At 31.9% G+C, this 14,910-nt stretch overlaps 6 protein-coding genes across 6 annotated transcripts; 3 read left to right on the top strand and 3 right to left on the bottom strand.

Moving 5' to 3' along the window:
* Positions 1-620: 620 nt before the first annotated feature.
* On the top strand, positions 621-2,399 carry BN7_5788 (nucleobase cation symporter-1 family protein; the record flags this gene model as incomplete). The annotated part of the gene is made up of 1 exon (XM_011273631.1): positions 621-2,399. The coding sequence occupies one exon, from the start codon at positions 621-623 to the stop codon at positions 2,397-2,399; it is 1,779 nt and encodes a 592-aa protein (XP_011271933.1).
* Positions 2,400-3,649: 1,250 nt separating this feature from the next.
* Positions 3,650-5,383, top strand: BN7_5787 (nucleobase cation symporter-1 family protein; the record flags this gene model as incomplete). The annotated part of the gene is made up of 1 exon (XM_011273630.1): positions 3,650-5,383. One exon carries the CDS (start codon positions 3,650-3,652, stop codon positions 5,381-5,383), a length of 1,734 nt encoding a protein of 577 aa, XP_011271932.1.
* Positions 5,384-5,794: 411 nt separating this feature from the next.
* FOX2 (bifunctional hydroxyacyl-CoA dehydrogenase/enoyl-CoA hydratase FOX2) lies at positions 5,795-8,491 on the bottom strand (the record flags this gene model as incomplete). Its single annotated transcript, XM_011273629.1, has 1 exon — positions 5,795-8,491. The coding sequence occupies one exon, from the start codon at positions 8,489-8,491 to the stop codon at positions 5,795-5,797; it is 2,697 nt and encodes an 898-aa protein (XP_011271931.1).
* A 583-nt stretch (positions 8,492-9,074) lies between these two features.
* On the bottom strand, positions 9,075-10,379 carry BN7_5785 (glycosyltransferase family 15 protein; the record flags this gene model as incomplete). Its single annotated transcript, XM_011273628.1, has 1 exon — positions 9,075-10,379. The coding sequence occupies one exon, from the start codon at positions 10,377-10,379 to the stop codon at positions 9,075-9,077; it is 1,305 nt and encodes a 434-aa protein (XP_011271930.1).
* A 478-nt stretch (positions 10,380-10,857) lies between these two features.
* Positions 10,858-11,211, bottom strand: RPS20 (40S ribosomal protein uS10; the record flags this gene model as incomplete). Its single annotated transcript, XM_011273627.1, has 1 exon — positions 10,858-11,211. The coding sequence occupies one exon, from the start codon at positions 11,209-11,211 to the stop codon at positions 10,858-10,860; it is 354 nt and encodes a 117-aa protein (XP_011271929.1).
* A 410-nt stretch (positions 11,212-11,621) lies between these two features.
* Positions 11,622-12,920, top strand: BN7_5783 (URC4/urg3 family protein; the record flags this gene model as incomplete). Its single annotated transcript, XM_011273626.1, has 1 exon — positions 11,622-12,920. One exon carries the CDS (start codon positions 11,622-11,624, stop codon positions 12,918-12,920), a length of 1,299 nt encoding a protein of 432 aa, XP_011271928.1.
* Between the last annotated feature and the right edge of the window lie 1,990 nt (positions 12,921-14,910).

The following is a 14,910-nucleotide window of genomic DNA, read 5'->3' as shown; positions in this document are numbered from 1 at the left end:
TCCAGAAGTCCCCGAAGTTGACAATCAAACGATTTCAAACTCCAATCAACCACCAAAACTGCTATCGAACCACTACAAATTGGAAATCAGGGCAAACCAGACACGTAGAGTTCATATCACAGCTTTAAATTATCGTTTAACAGCTAAATAACCTTGCTTTCCTCACTCCAAACACTTGCCAATTAAATTATCAATTCTAATCAAATGCCACTTGTCGTTTCTTTTTGCACGCGATGAGTTCTTCAGATTTTACTAGGGCACATAAACTCAAAGTGATAGAAAAAAAATTTTATACTGAAAAATTTAATATATATGGGCCATTTGAATCCAATATTCTAGACTTTTACTTTTATTCAATTTCCTGTTCTTAGTATTGTGATAATACCAAACCACAACCAACACCATCAGAAGTGTCAAAGAGCTAAGCTGCCTATCGGGACTTCATCTACTGACCTTCTTTAATACCCTTATCAATAATATTTGCTTATCTTCAAAGGATTAACAACGGTTTTTGCTGCTTTAGCTGATATTAGGTTATATATAAAGGGTTTCCAAGATTTAAATTAGTTGCTTCTTTGTCTATTATCACAATCAAAAGATCACAATCAACAACAACCAAAATGGCTTACGAATTGAAAAAAGAACCAGTCGATATCGATGTTGGGTTTGAAGGTGATGCTGCTACTGGAACTGCTTCATCACTTAGTGATAAAGAAAAATCAAATTCATCAAATTATTCAGGTCCAAAATCAATCTTGTACAAAATGCATAATTTAATTTCATTACAAAAAGATTCTGATTTAACTTTAAGTGAAATGTTTATGTATAATGAAGATTTAAGACCAGTTTTTGATATTAAAGATCGTCCTTGGAATTGGTATAATTATGTTTTTTTTTGGATTGGTGGTGCTTTTAATTTAAACACTTTCCAAATTGCTGGTACTACTGTTTCAATGGGTCTTTCATGGTATGAAACTTGGATTGCCATTTGGATTGGTTATATCCTTGTTAGTTGTGTTTATTATATTGCTCAAAGACCTGGTTCTCATTATCATATTTCATTCCCAGTGGCTTGTAGAGCTACTTTTGGTACTTTTGGTTCAATTTGGCCGGTTATTAATAGAGTTGTTATGGCCATTGTTTGGTGTTCAACAATCACTTGGTTAGGTGGTCAATGTGTTCAATTAGTTTTAAAATCAATCTTTGGTGGTGATTTAGATACAAGAATTCATAATGGTATACCAAAATCAGGTACAACAACTTTTCAATTTTTAAGTTTTTTCATCTTTTGGTTAATTCAATTACCATTTATTTATTGCAAACCTCAAACTATTCGTCATTTATTCACTGTTAAAACTATAATTTGTCCAGCTGCTGGTGTTGCATTTTTAGTTTGGACAATTGTTAAAGCTGGTGGTATTGGTCCAGTTGTTCATCAACATACTACTTTATCATCATCAAAACATGGTTGGGCTTTTGTTATGGGTATTATGAATTGTTTTAATAATTTTTCAACTTTAATTGTTAATTCATCAGATTTTACAAGAGTTGCTAAAACTCCAAAATCTTCATCTTGGTCTCAATTTATTGGTATTCCAATTGCTTTATCATTAACTTCATTAATTGGTATCTTGGCTGCTTCAGCTTCTACTCCAATGTATGGTGAAACTTATTGGTCACCAGTTGATTTAATGAATCGTTATGTTGAAGAAGGTACCCCAGGAAACCGTGCTGGTGTTTTCTTTATTGCTGCTTCATTTGCATTAGCTCAAGTTGGTACAAATATTGCATCAAATACAATTTCTGCAGGTTGTGATATGGCTGCTTTATTACCACAATATATTAATATTCGTCGTGGTGCATTTTTATGTGTTATGATTGTTTTATGTATTTGTCCATGGAATTTCTTCACTTCATCATCAAATTTCACTACATATTTAAGTGCTTATGCTGTTTTCCTTTCATCTATTGCTGGTGTTGTTTCAGCTGATTATACAATTGTTAGAAGAGGTTATTTAAATGTTTTCCATTTATATACAAATGGTGGATCATATAATTATTCTTATAATAAATTGGGTATAAATTGGAGAGCTTTTGCAGCTTATATTTGTGGTATTTTACCAAATGTTGTTGGGTTTGCAGGTGCTGTTGGTAATGATGTTCCAAAAGGTGCTACTTATATCTATAACGTTTCATATTTTGCAGGTTATATTGTTGCATATGTTTCGTATTGTGTTTTGGTTTATATTTCTCCTGTTGAAGGTATGCCTGTTAAAAATTTCCTTACAGAAGGAGGTTGGTATGAAGATTATCTTGATATTGAAGTTGATGATTTTTCTAAAGCTATCAATGAACCACATCCAAATGAATACTCCAAAGAAGGAAAGAAATTTCTATGAGTTTAAAACTACAATCTCAATCATTCGTCATATCATTTCATGTATTATAGAAAAAAAGAAATCATTATTTTGTTTTTCCATGCATATATCATCAAAGTTAATTACCCCATATTGAAAAAGAAGAAAAAAAAAGAAGGATTTTACTTATGATCCCCCAAGAGTTGATGTTTTTGTCTTTTATTTATTATTGTTATTTTGCTCTTTATATGATGTTGTTTTTTATCCCCCAATTGATCATGTTATTTAATATCTAATGCATACAAAACAATATCTGAAAAAAAGCTAAAATACACATATAAGCCCTATAATAACCTTTAAAATTCGATTAAACTTTACTTTCAATCTTTTAATTCGTTCCGTTCAGTGTGTCATACGTTTAGTTGACTACGTTTGGTTCGTTTTTAGGTTGCATACGTTTAGTTTGTTTTTTTGGGTTTGGGTTTTATGTTTAATTAGTTTAATCTATTTGGTGATGGTTTTATTTGGTTGGGTTTGGTAACTGATTAGAATTTAGTTATCAAAATTTGGAGATTTGTTCATTATTAGGTCAAATGGTATCAGGATATGGATTTTACTTAAACGAGATTCAAAGAAATAGGGGTTAAATCATGGAAATTTGAGCTAGAGAACTAGACATTTCGTGATGGTACCAAATATCTGATACATATATAATGATCTGATGGTTATTCAATATGAATTTCCATAAGTCTTTGTTGGATATGAAGTTTATCAACCGTTATAAAAGTTTATTATATTAACAAAATTCCTGGTTTGCACCACAGTGACCGCATTGCATAAATTAATTTTTTTTCTTAGTATAACGCGTTACTTTTGCAGGTAGTTTTAAATGGGATTTAAATGAGAATAGCTTGAATGATTCAGGTGAATTTGAAAAGGTATTCTTACTGCTGAGATATGAATCTATAATGTACTCGAAATTTGTAAATTTGTATTGGGTTTCTTCACGGATTTCCCCTGATTTTTTGCTTCTAAATTGACTGAAAGCCGCTTTTTATCATGCATGGAAATGCGTAAAACCAGAAAAAAAAGTTTGTATACAGTCATTGTCATATAGAAAATTTTCATCACCAAGAGGTCGAATGATATTGAAATTAGAAAGTATAAAGAAGATGAGATATCCCCAGTTTGAAGATTCACTGGTGTTGTGTTTTTGAAAAAGTCATCTCAGGAACTTAGCTGAAGATCACACAAAGCACGGAAACCAAACTACAGAAGTTACCAGAGATATCATGACCAAATTACAAGATAAACCTGATGATATTTCAATTGATGCCAAATCTACAACTTCATTAGATTCTCAATATAATGAAAAATCAACAGCTTCTAAGGGCAATTTGTTTTCAAGACTTTTAGAATCTATATCTTTACAGAAAGATTGTCAATTATCATTATCAGAAAATTTCTTACTTAATGAAGATCTTCAACCTGTTTTCGACAAGACTGAACGTCCATGGCATTGGTATAATTTTGTGTTTCTTTGGGTCGCTGAATCATTCAATATCAATACATGGCAAATAGCCAGTAGTGGTATTATTGCAGGTCTTTCATGGTGGGAAACTTGGATTTCTGTTTGGTTAGGTTATTCAATTTTAGGTTGTTTTATTTTCATTTCTCAAAGAGTCGGTTCTCATTATCATGTTCCATTCCCGGTTGGTGCTAGAACTTCATTTGGTACTTTTGGTTCCATTTGGCCTATTTTAAATAGAGTTGTCATGGGTTGTGTTTGGTATTCTGTTCAAGCATGGCTTGGTGGTGAATCATTTGCATTAGTCTTGAAAGCTATATTTGGTGCTAATATTGAAGAAAAAATTCCAAATAAAATTGCTAGTTCAGGTACTTCATCATTTCATTTCTTATCATATTTTTTATTTTGTTTGATTTCTTTACCATTTATTTATTTTAGACCTCAACAAATTCGTCATTTATTTACAGTTAAAGCTTGGACTTGTGCTATTGCTGGTGTTGCATTCCTTGTTTGGACTATTGTACGTGCTGGTGGTATTGGTCCAGTTGTTCATCATAAAACTTCATTAACAGGTTCAGCTCATGCTTGGGCTTTTGTTATTTCTACAATGAATTGTGTTGCAAATTTTGCAACTTTAGTTATAAATTCACCAGATTTTTCAAGATTAGCATATTCACCAAGTTCATCATCTTATTCACAATTAATTGCAATTCCTTGTGGATTTTCTATAACTGCATTGATTGGTATTTTAGCATCTTCAGCTTCAACTTCAATGTTTGGTGAAACTTATTGGTCACCATTAGACTTATTAAACAGATATGTTGAATCAGGTACAGCTGGTGATCGTGCTGGTGTGTTTTTCATTGCAGGTTCATTTGTTCTAGCACAAATTGGTACAAATATCTCTGCAAACTCAATTAGTGTTGGTACAGATGGTTCAGCATTATTACCAAGATTTATAAACATTCGTCGTGGTGGGTTCATTTGTGCTACAATTGCATTCTGTTTATGTCCATGGAATTTCTTCACAAGTGCAGCTAATTTTACAACATATTTAAGTGCTTATGCTGTTTTCCTTTCTTCAGTTGCTGGTGTTGTTGCAGCGGATTATCTTGTTGTGAGAAGAGGTTATATCAATGTATTCCATTTATATTCAAACAAACGTGAATATCATTATTCATATAATAAATTTGGTATAAATTGGAGAGGTTATGCAGCATATATTTGTGGTATCTTACCAAACGTTGTTGGATTTGCAGGTGCTGTGGGAACAAAAGTCCCAATCGGTGCAACTTATATCTATAACGTTTCATTTTTCAGTGGGTATATTACAGCATTTGCTGTTTATTGTTTCTTATGTTGGTTAAGTCCTGTTCCAGGTATTCCATTAAAGAATTTCATTACTGAAAAAGGTTGGTATGAACAAAATATTAATTATGATGTTGATGATTTTGTTGAAGCTATGGGTAGACCTGATGATTTTGTTAGGATTAGATGATAATAATTTGACATTGAATTGGAAGTTGTATATAAAGTTAGTTAGAATTATAGAATAGAAAAGTTTATCATGAATCGTACCACAATTCGATAGTCAGCTTGAGTCGTGCTTTTATTTCCGTGCTTTGTGTGCATTAAGTTGACTACGTTGTGTGCGTTTAGTTTGTTTTATTTGATTTTGGAGTTTATCAAAGGAGTTTTGCATATATAGTCATGTTTAATAATTAAATAATTATTGATAGATCATGTTTTGACGTAGTTATACAGTTTATAATCAACCTACATTGAACTAAACATAATTTCTCATAAAATTCATTTAAATATACAGATTGATTTTAATATATAATTTATGTAAGTTATCAAACGCATCAAGCGCATTTAAGAATAGAAGCATTAATAAAATATGGAATATTCATAATTTTGATTTATCAGAAACCAAATTCAAAGCAGCATTGTTAATAACAACTGCATCTTTTCTATCAGCAGCTAATGCTTGGAAAATAACTTTGTTACCTTGTTTCCAAGCTTTAACTTTCAATCTTTCACCTGGGAAGAAGACATTTGTAAAACGAACTTTGACTTCATTGAAAGGACCATATTTTTCATACAATTGTTTAACACTAACACCAAAGAATCCTAAACCATGTAAGATTGGATTTGGGAAGTTTGCCTTCTTAGCCAATTTTGGATCAATATGTAAGGGGTTATAATCACCAGATAATCTATAAATAGCAGCTTGATCTGGTGAAGTTTGAACAATAGTTTCAAAATCTGGAGCAGAATCCGGAATCTTGTTTGATGAAGTTGCAAAAGTTGATCTTTTACCTTTAATAAATTCCTTTTTAGCTTGTGCTTTTCTAGTAAATGTAGTCATTTCATTATAAAATAATTGTTCACCTGAATCAATATCAAAAGTTTTGAAACCAGCAACAACAATTGCAGCTTTGTCACCTTTATTTTGGACTGCAATTGGAGATGATTCAGTACGTAATTTAGCAGCTGTTGGTAATGGTAATTTGTTAATCTTTAAATATTGTTCACCATGTAATAAATAAGCATAATTGAAATTATCCAATAAATCACTGAAATTCACACCACCATCATTCTTATTCATGAATGGAATAACACCATATGTTGGTAATAATTGGAAATCTGGAGATAATTCATAAGTGTATTTCAACTCCTTAGCAGTTGCACCAAGACCTAAATTATACAAGATAGAATCACGTTCAGTATATTCAAAGACATTATCATTCTTTTCATCTTCAGCGTCTTCATCATCTTCCTCTTCATCTTCATCTTCATCATCATTACCACCAAGTCTTTCAAAAATACCCATATATGATTCTTCTGCAGATTTACAAATTTGATATTCATCAAAATTGGTGATTTCACTCCAATGATCTCTAATAAATTCAGGAGTGATTTTTGGATCTTTAGAGACTGCACCAAATGATCTTTGTAATCTAGTATTACCAACCCAACCGGCACCAACTTCAAATACTTCACCAGTGGTATTAACTTTATCAGAAGCTAACAAGACATAAAATGGAGAGACTTGAGAAGCATCGAATTTGTTAAATTCTTCTTTCTTAAACATGGTAGCAGTCATTGCAGTTTCAGCATGTGGTGCAATTGCGTTAACTCTAATGTTTGATCTTTTACCTTCAATAGCTAAAGTTCTGGAGAAACCAATCATTGCAGATTTAGCAGCTGCATAATTTGTTTGACCAAAGTTACCATAAATACCTGAAGTTGAAGTGGTATTAATCACAACACCAGATTTTTGTTTTAAGAAAATTGGCCAAACTTGTTTTGTTAATCTGAAAGTAGCTAAAACATGAACATCTTGAACTGAGAACCATTCTTCATCAGTAATTTTAGCAAATGAACGATCTCTTAAAATACCTGCATTATTAACTAAAATATCAATACGACCAAAAGTATCTAATGCAGTCTTAACAATTTTATCAGATTCAGTAACAACATTAGTTTTACTTCCAACAGCTTCCCCACCAGCGTTTTTAATTTCATTAACAACTGGTTGTGGATCTTTAAAATCATTAACAACAACTTTTGCACCAGCTTTAGCAAATGCAAGAGCATGCGCGCGACCTAAACCTGCACCTGAACCTGTAATGATAACAACTTTCCCCTTTAATGAAACTTTTTCATTTGATTGTTTATTTGATGGTAATTTTTTACCTTCTTCCACTAATCTTAAATAATCTGCAATATGAATTGGATTTTCAACTTTATTAAATGGTTTATCTTCAAATTTGAAAATTCCATCGTATTTAGCTAAGATAGCTTCTGGTGTAAAAGTTTCATCAAGTTTAAACAATTCACCAGATGATCTTTGCCAACGAACTTGACCATAATAACCAGCAGCCAATTCAAAAAGTTGATTAGAAGCTTTTGAAGAATCATGTGTTAAATAAACAACCAATGGAACAATACGATCTGGATTTAAACTTTCCAACATTGATTTTGGTAAGACATCTTCAGTCATTCTTGATCTTGCCAATGGAGCAATCATATTTGCATTGATATTATATTTAAAACCTTCTTTAGCTAAAGTTTCACCAAATCCAATTAAAGCAGATTTAGCGGCAGAATAATTTGCTTGCCCAAAATTACCATAAAGACCAGCAGGAGAAGCGGTATTAACAATTCTACCATATTTTTGATCTTTAAAATAAGGCCATGCAGCTCTTGTCAATTTATAGGCACCATTTAAATGGACATCATAAACCAATTTGAAATCATTTTCAGACATGTTTTTAAATGAAGTATCTCTTAGAATACCGGCATTATTAATAACAACATGAACAGTACCAAAGTTATCCACAGCGGTTTTGATAATCTTATCACCAAATTCAACAGAATCATAATTGGCCACAGCGGTACCTCCCAATTTTTTAATTTCATCAACAACAACATCGGCAGCTTTTGAATTGTGAGCTCCATCACCTTTTAAAGACCCACCCAAGTCATTAACCACAACTTTGGCACCTCTTTTAGCATATTCAAGAGCGTATTGTCTTCCTAGTCCACCACCAGCACCTGTGATGACGACGACTTTCCCATCAAACCTCAATTGTGACATTGTGGTATAATTGCTTTGTTTAATTTGTGTTTCGTTATTGTATATTGTTTACAATCAAAACTTGACCCTGTCAAAAAATAAGAACTGATGATCTAAAAAATGTAGGATCAATTGCGGTTTAAATAAGTGTCTAACCGGTAAACAACTTGAATAATTTGCGGGGTCCTTTAGACTTGATCTGAACCTGAACAATGACTGAATTCAATTGACAGAATATTTCAATTGCCACTTTTCTGTGAAGCATCTTAAAAGTAAAACTCTGAACAAAATTGATTCCCAGCTGTTCTTGCTGCCGAGGTCTGAGCTAATTCCCGTTTCCATCTCCATCTCCAGTTTTTACCCAGGCGGCTCTTCTCTTGGGCTTTTCTTGTGCCGAGTTAAGCAGGTGGCTGCCTAAGTCCCTTGCGGGTGTTGTAGGGTTTAGGCGGATTAACCACTAAACGCGAAAAATATTTAGCTGACGTGATGAGCAGCTGCCAGCTACGCTGATAATGAGCTGAGTTATGAAGCGCGAATAAGCGATATGCATAGAACATCTTATTGTCTAGTGAGTATTAAATGTAATTGATATATATTGTATAGTCTATAACCCATATAAATACTTCATGATATCCCTTTGCTCCATAGCCTGGTACTCTATCTCATCTCGTTTCTCAATACCTCCGTTCAATTTCTCCATATTGTTCACTTCAAAATATTTGTTAACACAACTCCATCTATGCCATGTAAAATCTCTATTTGGACTACATCTACAATTCAATTCTTCTCTTATTGAATCCACCCTTGGACAATCTTGATTTGGATGATGGAAATATCCAGTGTTAGCAACAAATTGGATTTGATCTGGTGATAATAATAACGAGGCTGCTATAGTATGGACTGGTGCATCACCCCAACGTTCATAAAAGAATCCACCTTTTGAATCTAAAAATTGGAAAAATTTCTCATATTTTTCACTTCTAAAGAATTTAAATGATCCAATTTCAAAATTTGACCAAAAATGACACATGTTATAAGTTTCTCCATCATCATCACTTATAAATTTCAAATTATTTGGTTGACTAATTAAATCTTTATTTTCCTTCATAAATTCTTTAACCGAGTCCCATAACGTAGGTATTGTTTTAGAATCTTCAGTTAATCCCATATTAAAACCATACATCTTATCTTCTTGTTTCATTTTCTTGAAAACATCATAATTTATATCACATTTAAATTTAACATCAGGTTCAACTCTCCAATAATAATCAAATTTTTGTAATTCTTTCAACTTATAAAAAAAACCTGAATTGAAACGACACATATGTCTATATGATTCACTATCACCATACATCATTCCTGCATTAGCAGCATTTCTTCTTGATCTTTCAGCTTTCTTCAAATCTATAAAATCTGGATATGACCAATATTCCTTGGGTATTGTAATGAATTCAACTTCACCAGATACTAATTCATCAACTTTTGTTTTGAATTCATCATCAAATGGTTCATTATTTGCAAAATACCAAGGATAATGATAATTTTTATTAAAACTTGATTCTAAATTTTTAATTGATTGTAAAATACCATTTAAATCTGAATTTCTAGCTAATGTAAATAAAACTGCATTTTCATTCTCCAAATTTGGCATTGGTTTGGAGATAGGTTGATATTCACTTTCAACTTTTTGATCTGTTATATTTAATACACTTGTATCTTCTATGAATTCTTTAGTTGGATCCTTTTGATTCTCTGTTGGTGATTCTTTACCAAATTTATCAACAATTTTGTCTTTTAAATCTTGAACATCATAATCATACGTATATGAAATTGTACTAATAATCAATATAATAGTCAAAGCCAGAAGAGCAATAAATGATGTCCTGAGTACAGACCTCTTGGTTGGCATGATTGTCTATGATTCCACCAGTTGAGTTTTCATTTTGTTATAATTTGTGTCAGTTTAAGTTCACAAAAATCGATGTTATTCTGTGTAATTTTTACACGACTGTGCCTCGGGAACCAAAGGTAAATCTGGATTCTGCACCTATCAAAACAATATCTAGGAACTAGAAAGTAGAAACACTTCTACATAAAGCATAATATCTAATCAACCAATAGAAACACATTTATATTAGTTGTAGATTGTACGATAAATTAATATTCTACAAAAATATATTTATAAAACAGGCCAAAAACACGGCTTTAACATAATATTAAATGAACCACGATATATAAGCTGATAGTTGACAGAGGTATAAAAACTGAACAACCTAGAGCATTAAAATTAATTCAACATCATATAAAAAACCATCATTTTTGAAAAATTAAACCCACAAAATAAAAATTAGTTTTACAATCACGGTATTTAACTCAAGTGATTAAACTTAAGCAGCAACAGTGACTTCGACATCAACACCTGGTTCGATGGTGATTTGAGTGATCTTTTTAACAACAGCAGCTGGAGCTTGTAAATCGATAACACGTTTGTGGATTCTTAATTCATAAGTATCCCAGGTTTTAGAACCTTCACCATTTGGAGTTTTTCTAGTGGTAACTTTTAAAACTTTAGTTGGGATTCTAACTGGACCTTTTTTAACTAAGTTGAAAGTTTCAGCATTTCTGATAATGTTAGCAGAAACTTTTTCCAATTGTTTAACTTTAGTAGAAACTAAAGTAATTCTAATTTTGTGGATTTGAGGTTGTTGTTCGGTAACTTTGTCTTTTTGAACGTCAGCCATTTTGAAATTATACCTTTTGACTTTTTTGAAGTTGGTTAAGCTCTTTTAATAATGATCTATGTTTATGGTTAAAAGATGGTTATATTTTTTTTTTCACTGGGTATCCCAAACCGCACCAAAATGAAAAAAAAAAATCATCACCATTCGCGAATGAATATAAATGGTGTTTGGATGCAATAAAGTCACATGGTATAGTCACATGACTAAAATGTTAGGGCTTTGATATTCTGGTTTTCGAAATCACCGAATTTAACCGTCGGGTTTATCTTGTGTGCGCTGCTACTTATCTCGATTGTTTTGGATAAGGGATCTTTGACACATGGAGATTGTATTTAAACACAAGGAAAGTACTACAATTGCCACTTTATTATCGTTGAAAAGCGCTTTATACCACAAATAAACCATAGAAAATGACAAGACAAGAAGATATTAAACATTTATTAACAATTCAATCTGTTAGAGAGCGTACTTCCCCAATATTAAAACTTGCTCTTGATAACAACCTTGATTATTTTGAAGTTGATCTCGAGAAAGTTCCAAATGTTGTCAAGTATGTTATTGAAAGAATTACAAGAGATTTCAAAGATTTAAGTAGAATTCCACCTCATGGTCGTTGGGGTCATTTAAATGCTGGTGGTCATGATCGTGTTGAACAATTGATTTCTAAATGGAGAGCATTGCTATTGGATGATATCGAAATTGGTAAAAGATTAATTGATCTCTTTGTTTTCAGTGTCTTAGTTGATGCAGGTGCTGGTAATGAGTGGAGTTATAAAGAATCTGATACTCATGAAACTTATAATAGAAGTGAAGGTTTAGCAGTTGCTTCAGTTGATTTATTCAAAAATGGTAAATTGAGCAACAATAAGGAAGATCAAATTGTTCATGGTGAAGCTTTACTAAATTTTACCAATGAAGATTTAATAGATGCATTCCAAATCACTGATTCAAATCCATTGAGTGGTCAAGATGGTAGATTACAATTAATTCAAAATCTTGGGAAAGCATTGGTTAAAAACAAAACAATATTTGGTAAAGATTCAAGACCAGGTAATATGATTGATTATCTTAAAACTAAAACCATTGGTGATAGTAACAAGCTGGACTTAACACAATTATGGAATACATTAATGGAAGGTTTCACACCAATTTGGCCAAAAGGACGAGTTGAAATTGATGGTATCTCCTTAGGTGATTCATGGTCATTATCAACTATATCAAAATTAGACGGTGTTAAAGATGAATTGGATACTATAGTACCATTCCATAAATTGACACAATGGTTATCATATTCATTAATTGTTCCATTAGAAAGATATGGGTATCAGTTCCAAATTTTAAATCAAGAACTACAAACTGGATTACCAGAATATAGAAATGGTGGATTATTCTATGATTTTGGTGTGATCACATTAAAACATGAACATTTGGCTCGTGGATTACATCTATCGTCACAAATCAAATCTAAAACTCCAAAGATCCCAAGTTTCACACCAGATGATGGGGTTATTGTGGAATGGAGAGCTATAACAATTGGATTTTTGGATTATATTTTACCTCTGGTCAACAAGGAATTAAATTATGATTTAAAACTCCCTCAATTGATTGAAGCTGGTAGTTGGAAATCAGGTCGTGAGATTGCTGCTGAATTAAGACCAGAAACTAAAGGTCCACCAATTGATTTGTATAGTGATGGTACAGTATTCTGAAGTTTGAACTGATCATCATTTAATCCCCCGCCAAAAAATATACGATAATAAGTTTCACCAAATCAACACATCATAATTATACATACCTATTTATAATACTCTTGGCTAACGTAAACAAACTAGAGAAAGATCTATATTTGATCGATTCTATATATAAGTTTACGAAATTGATCGTGTGACTTCAGTCTTCAACTTTAAGACTTAAATATAATAAATTTGTCCAAAAGTTTTAAAATTAATCTAGACTAGACCTCTACAAGTTACTGCAGTTAGTCGACGGTCGAGGCCCTAAACTTAAAACCTAAAATTATCAGATGGTGCAGGGTATAGCATTTTTTGGGCACGCGATTAACTAACAAAACGGGAAGCTGGGCAAGGGCTCAAGACCCAAGACTCATAATTATAATATTATTAATATAAACGCGAATCACATAATTTGTTATATATGAAAAGAATCCAGAATCCAGATTGCAGTGCACACGAGATTGTGTGTGTTCAAACTTCACTGTTTAGCAGAGTTAATTACTGTTGTCTTTTGTGAAGGAAAACACGTCACCTTTGGGTATTTAAAGTCACCGTGACGAATGGACCTATTAAGATCAATTATTTGCAGGTAGATCTATTTAATCTAACGGCCGAATCTTGACGCTTGACTCCAGAGTCCAGACTCTATTAATATATCAACAGCACTTCTAGTATTTTGTAGTTACGATGGGTAGTAGCTCAATATATAGAGATATTTGTATTGATTTGAGAAGCCATGCTAATGTTCACACGCTCATTAATTAACACAAATTTCAAGTTTCAACCCTGCAATTATAGCATCACAAATCTGAGACATTGATTACAGCTGTAAAGCGTATATATATGAATTTTGAAAGTTATAACTAATTATAAGTTATCACGCTAGTCTGTCTACAAACATTTTTCGAAATCTAGTATCGTAGCGAACCCCTATAAATGCCAATGTTTTATTTACTATTTTCATATGTTGTATGTATTTATTAAAAGCTCATTGAAACTCCTTTGAATCAAAATGTCTGAAAATTGGTGAATCTTCCTTACTCAATTCAGAAGCATCTTCTCCTTGTCCAACAACTTTTTCAAATTCAATCAAATGCTTTTCATAAGCTTTATGAGTATTTTGCCATCCTTTTAATATTTCAGTATTATTACAAGCACCATAAAGTGTTAATTCACCTTGATCATCAAATCTTTCTGATGTTGGTGGAATTTTCTTCTTTTCACAAATTTGATTTGGAATCCACATACCTAAATCCTTTTGCCAATTATGATCTTCATTATAAACTCTATCGGTACATTTTGAACCATATAATCTATGCAAAACATTCTTTGGTTTATTTGGAATATAAGTTTGTGCACCTTCAAATATTGTTCTTCTTAATGGGAAAATATCACTATATATATTCCATTTATAATTTTTACAATGGAATGCAATTTCACCTTCTGCTGGTTTTATAGTTTCTGGACGTGGTGTATCATCAACCCATTGTACAGAAATATCAATATAGATACCAGATTTAACCTCAATGTATCTTGAATCAATATGTTGTTTATCATCATGTTGCATATACCATGGGTTGGTTTGGAAAAGGAATAAATGATCACCTAGATTTGGATTTTCCATAACTAATGTATTATTATAATGACGACCTAATTTATGTTGATCTTTAAATGAAATTTGAACATCTAAATCAGTATCCCATGGTAGATTTTGAGAATTGAAAAACCAACCATATAAATTACCATAACTAAACCATGAAACAACTTGAGCATTTTCTGCAAATTTAAACCATGATCTAATAGTATGATGAATGATTTTCAATCTTTCTTCATGTGATGAAATTTGTTTCATCCATGGGTAATTATAATGAACTAATTCATGTTTCATAACATCAACTTGAATTCTTAAACTTGTGAAATAAAATGATTTTGTTTTACCAGCACCATGCGAATTTGAATAACGCAT

This window comes from Wickerhamomyces ciferrii, contig 00234 (genome assembly GCF_000313485.1).
Source record: "Wickerhamomyces ciferrii WGS project CAIF00000000 data, strain NRRL Y-1031 F-60-10, contig 00234, whole genome shotgun sequence".
Classification (NCBI taxonomy): Eukaryota; Fungi; Ascomycota; class Saccharomycetes; order Phaffomycetales; family Wickerhamomycetaceae; genus Hansenula; species Hansenula ciferrii.
This window is presented reverse-complemented; position numbering and strand designations above follow the sequence as displayed.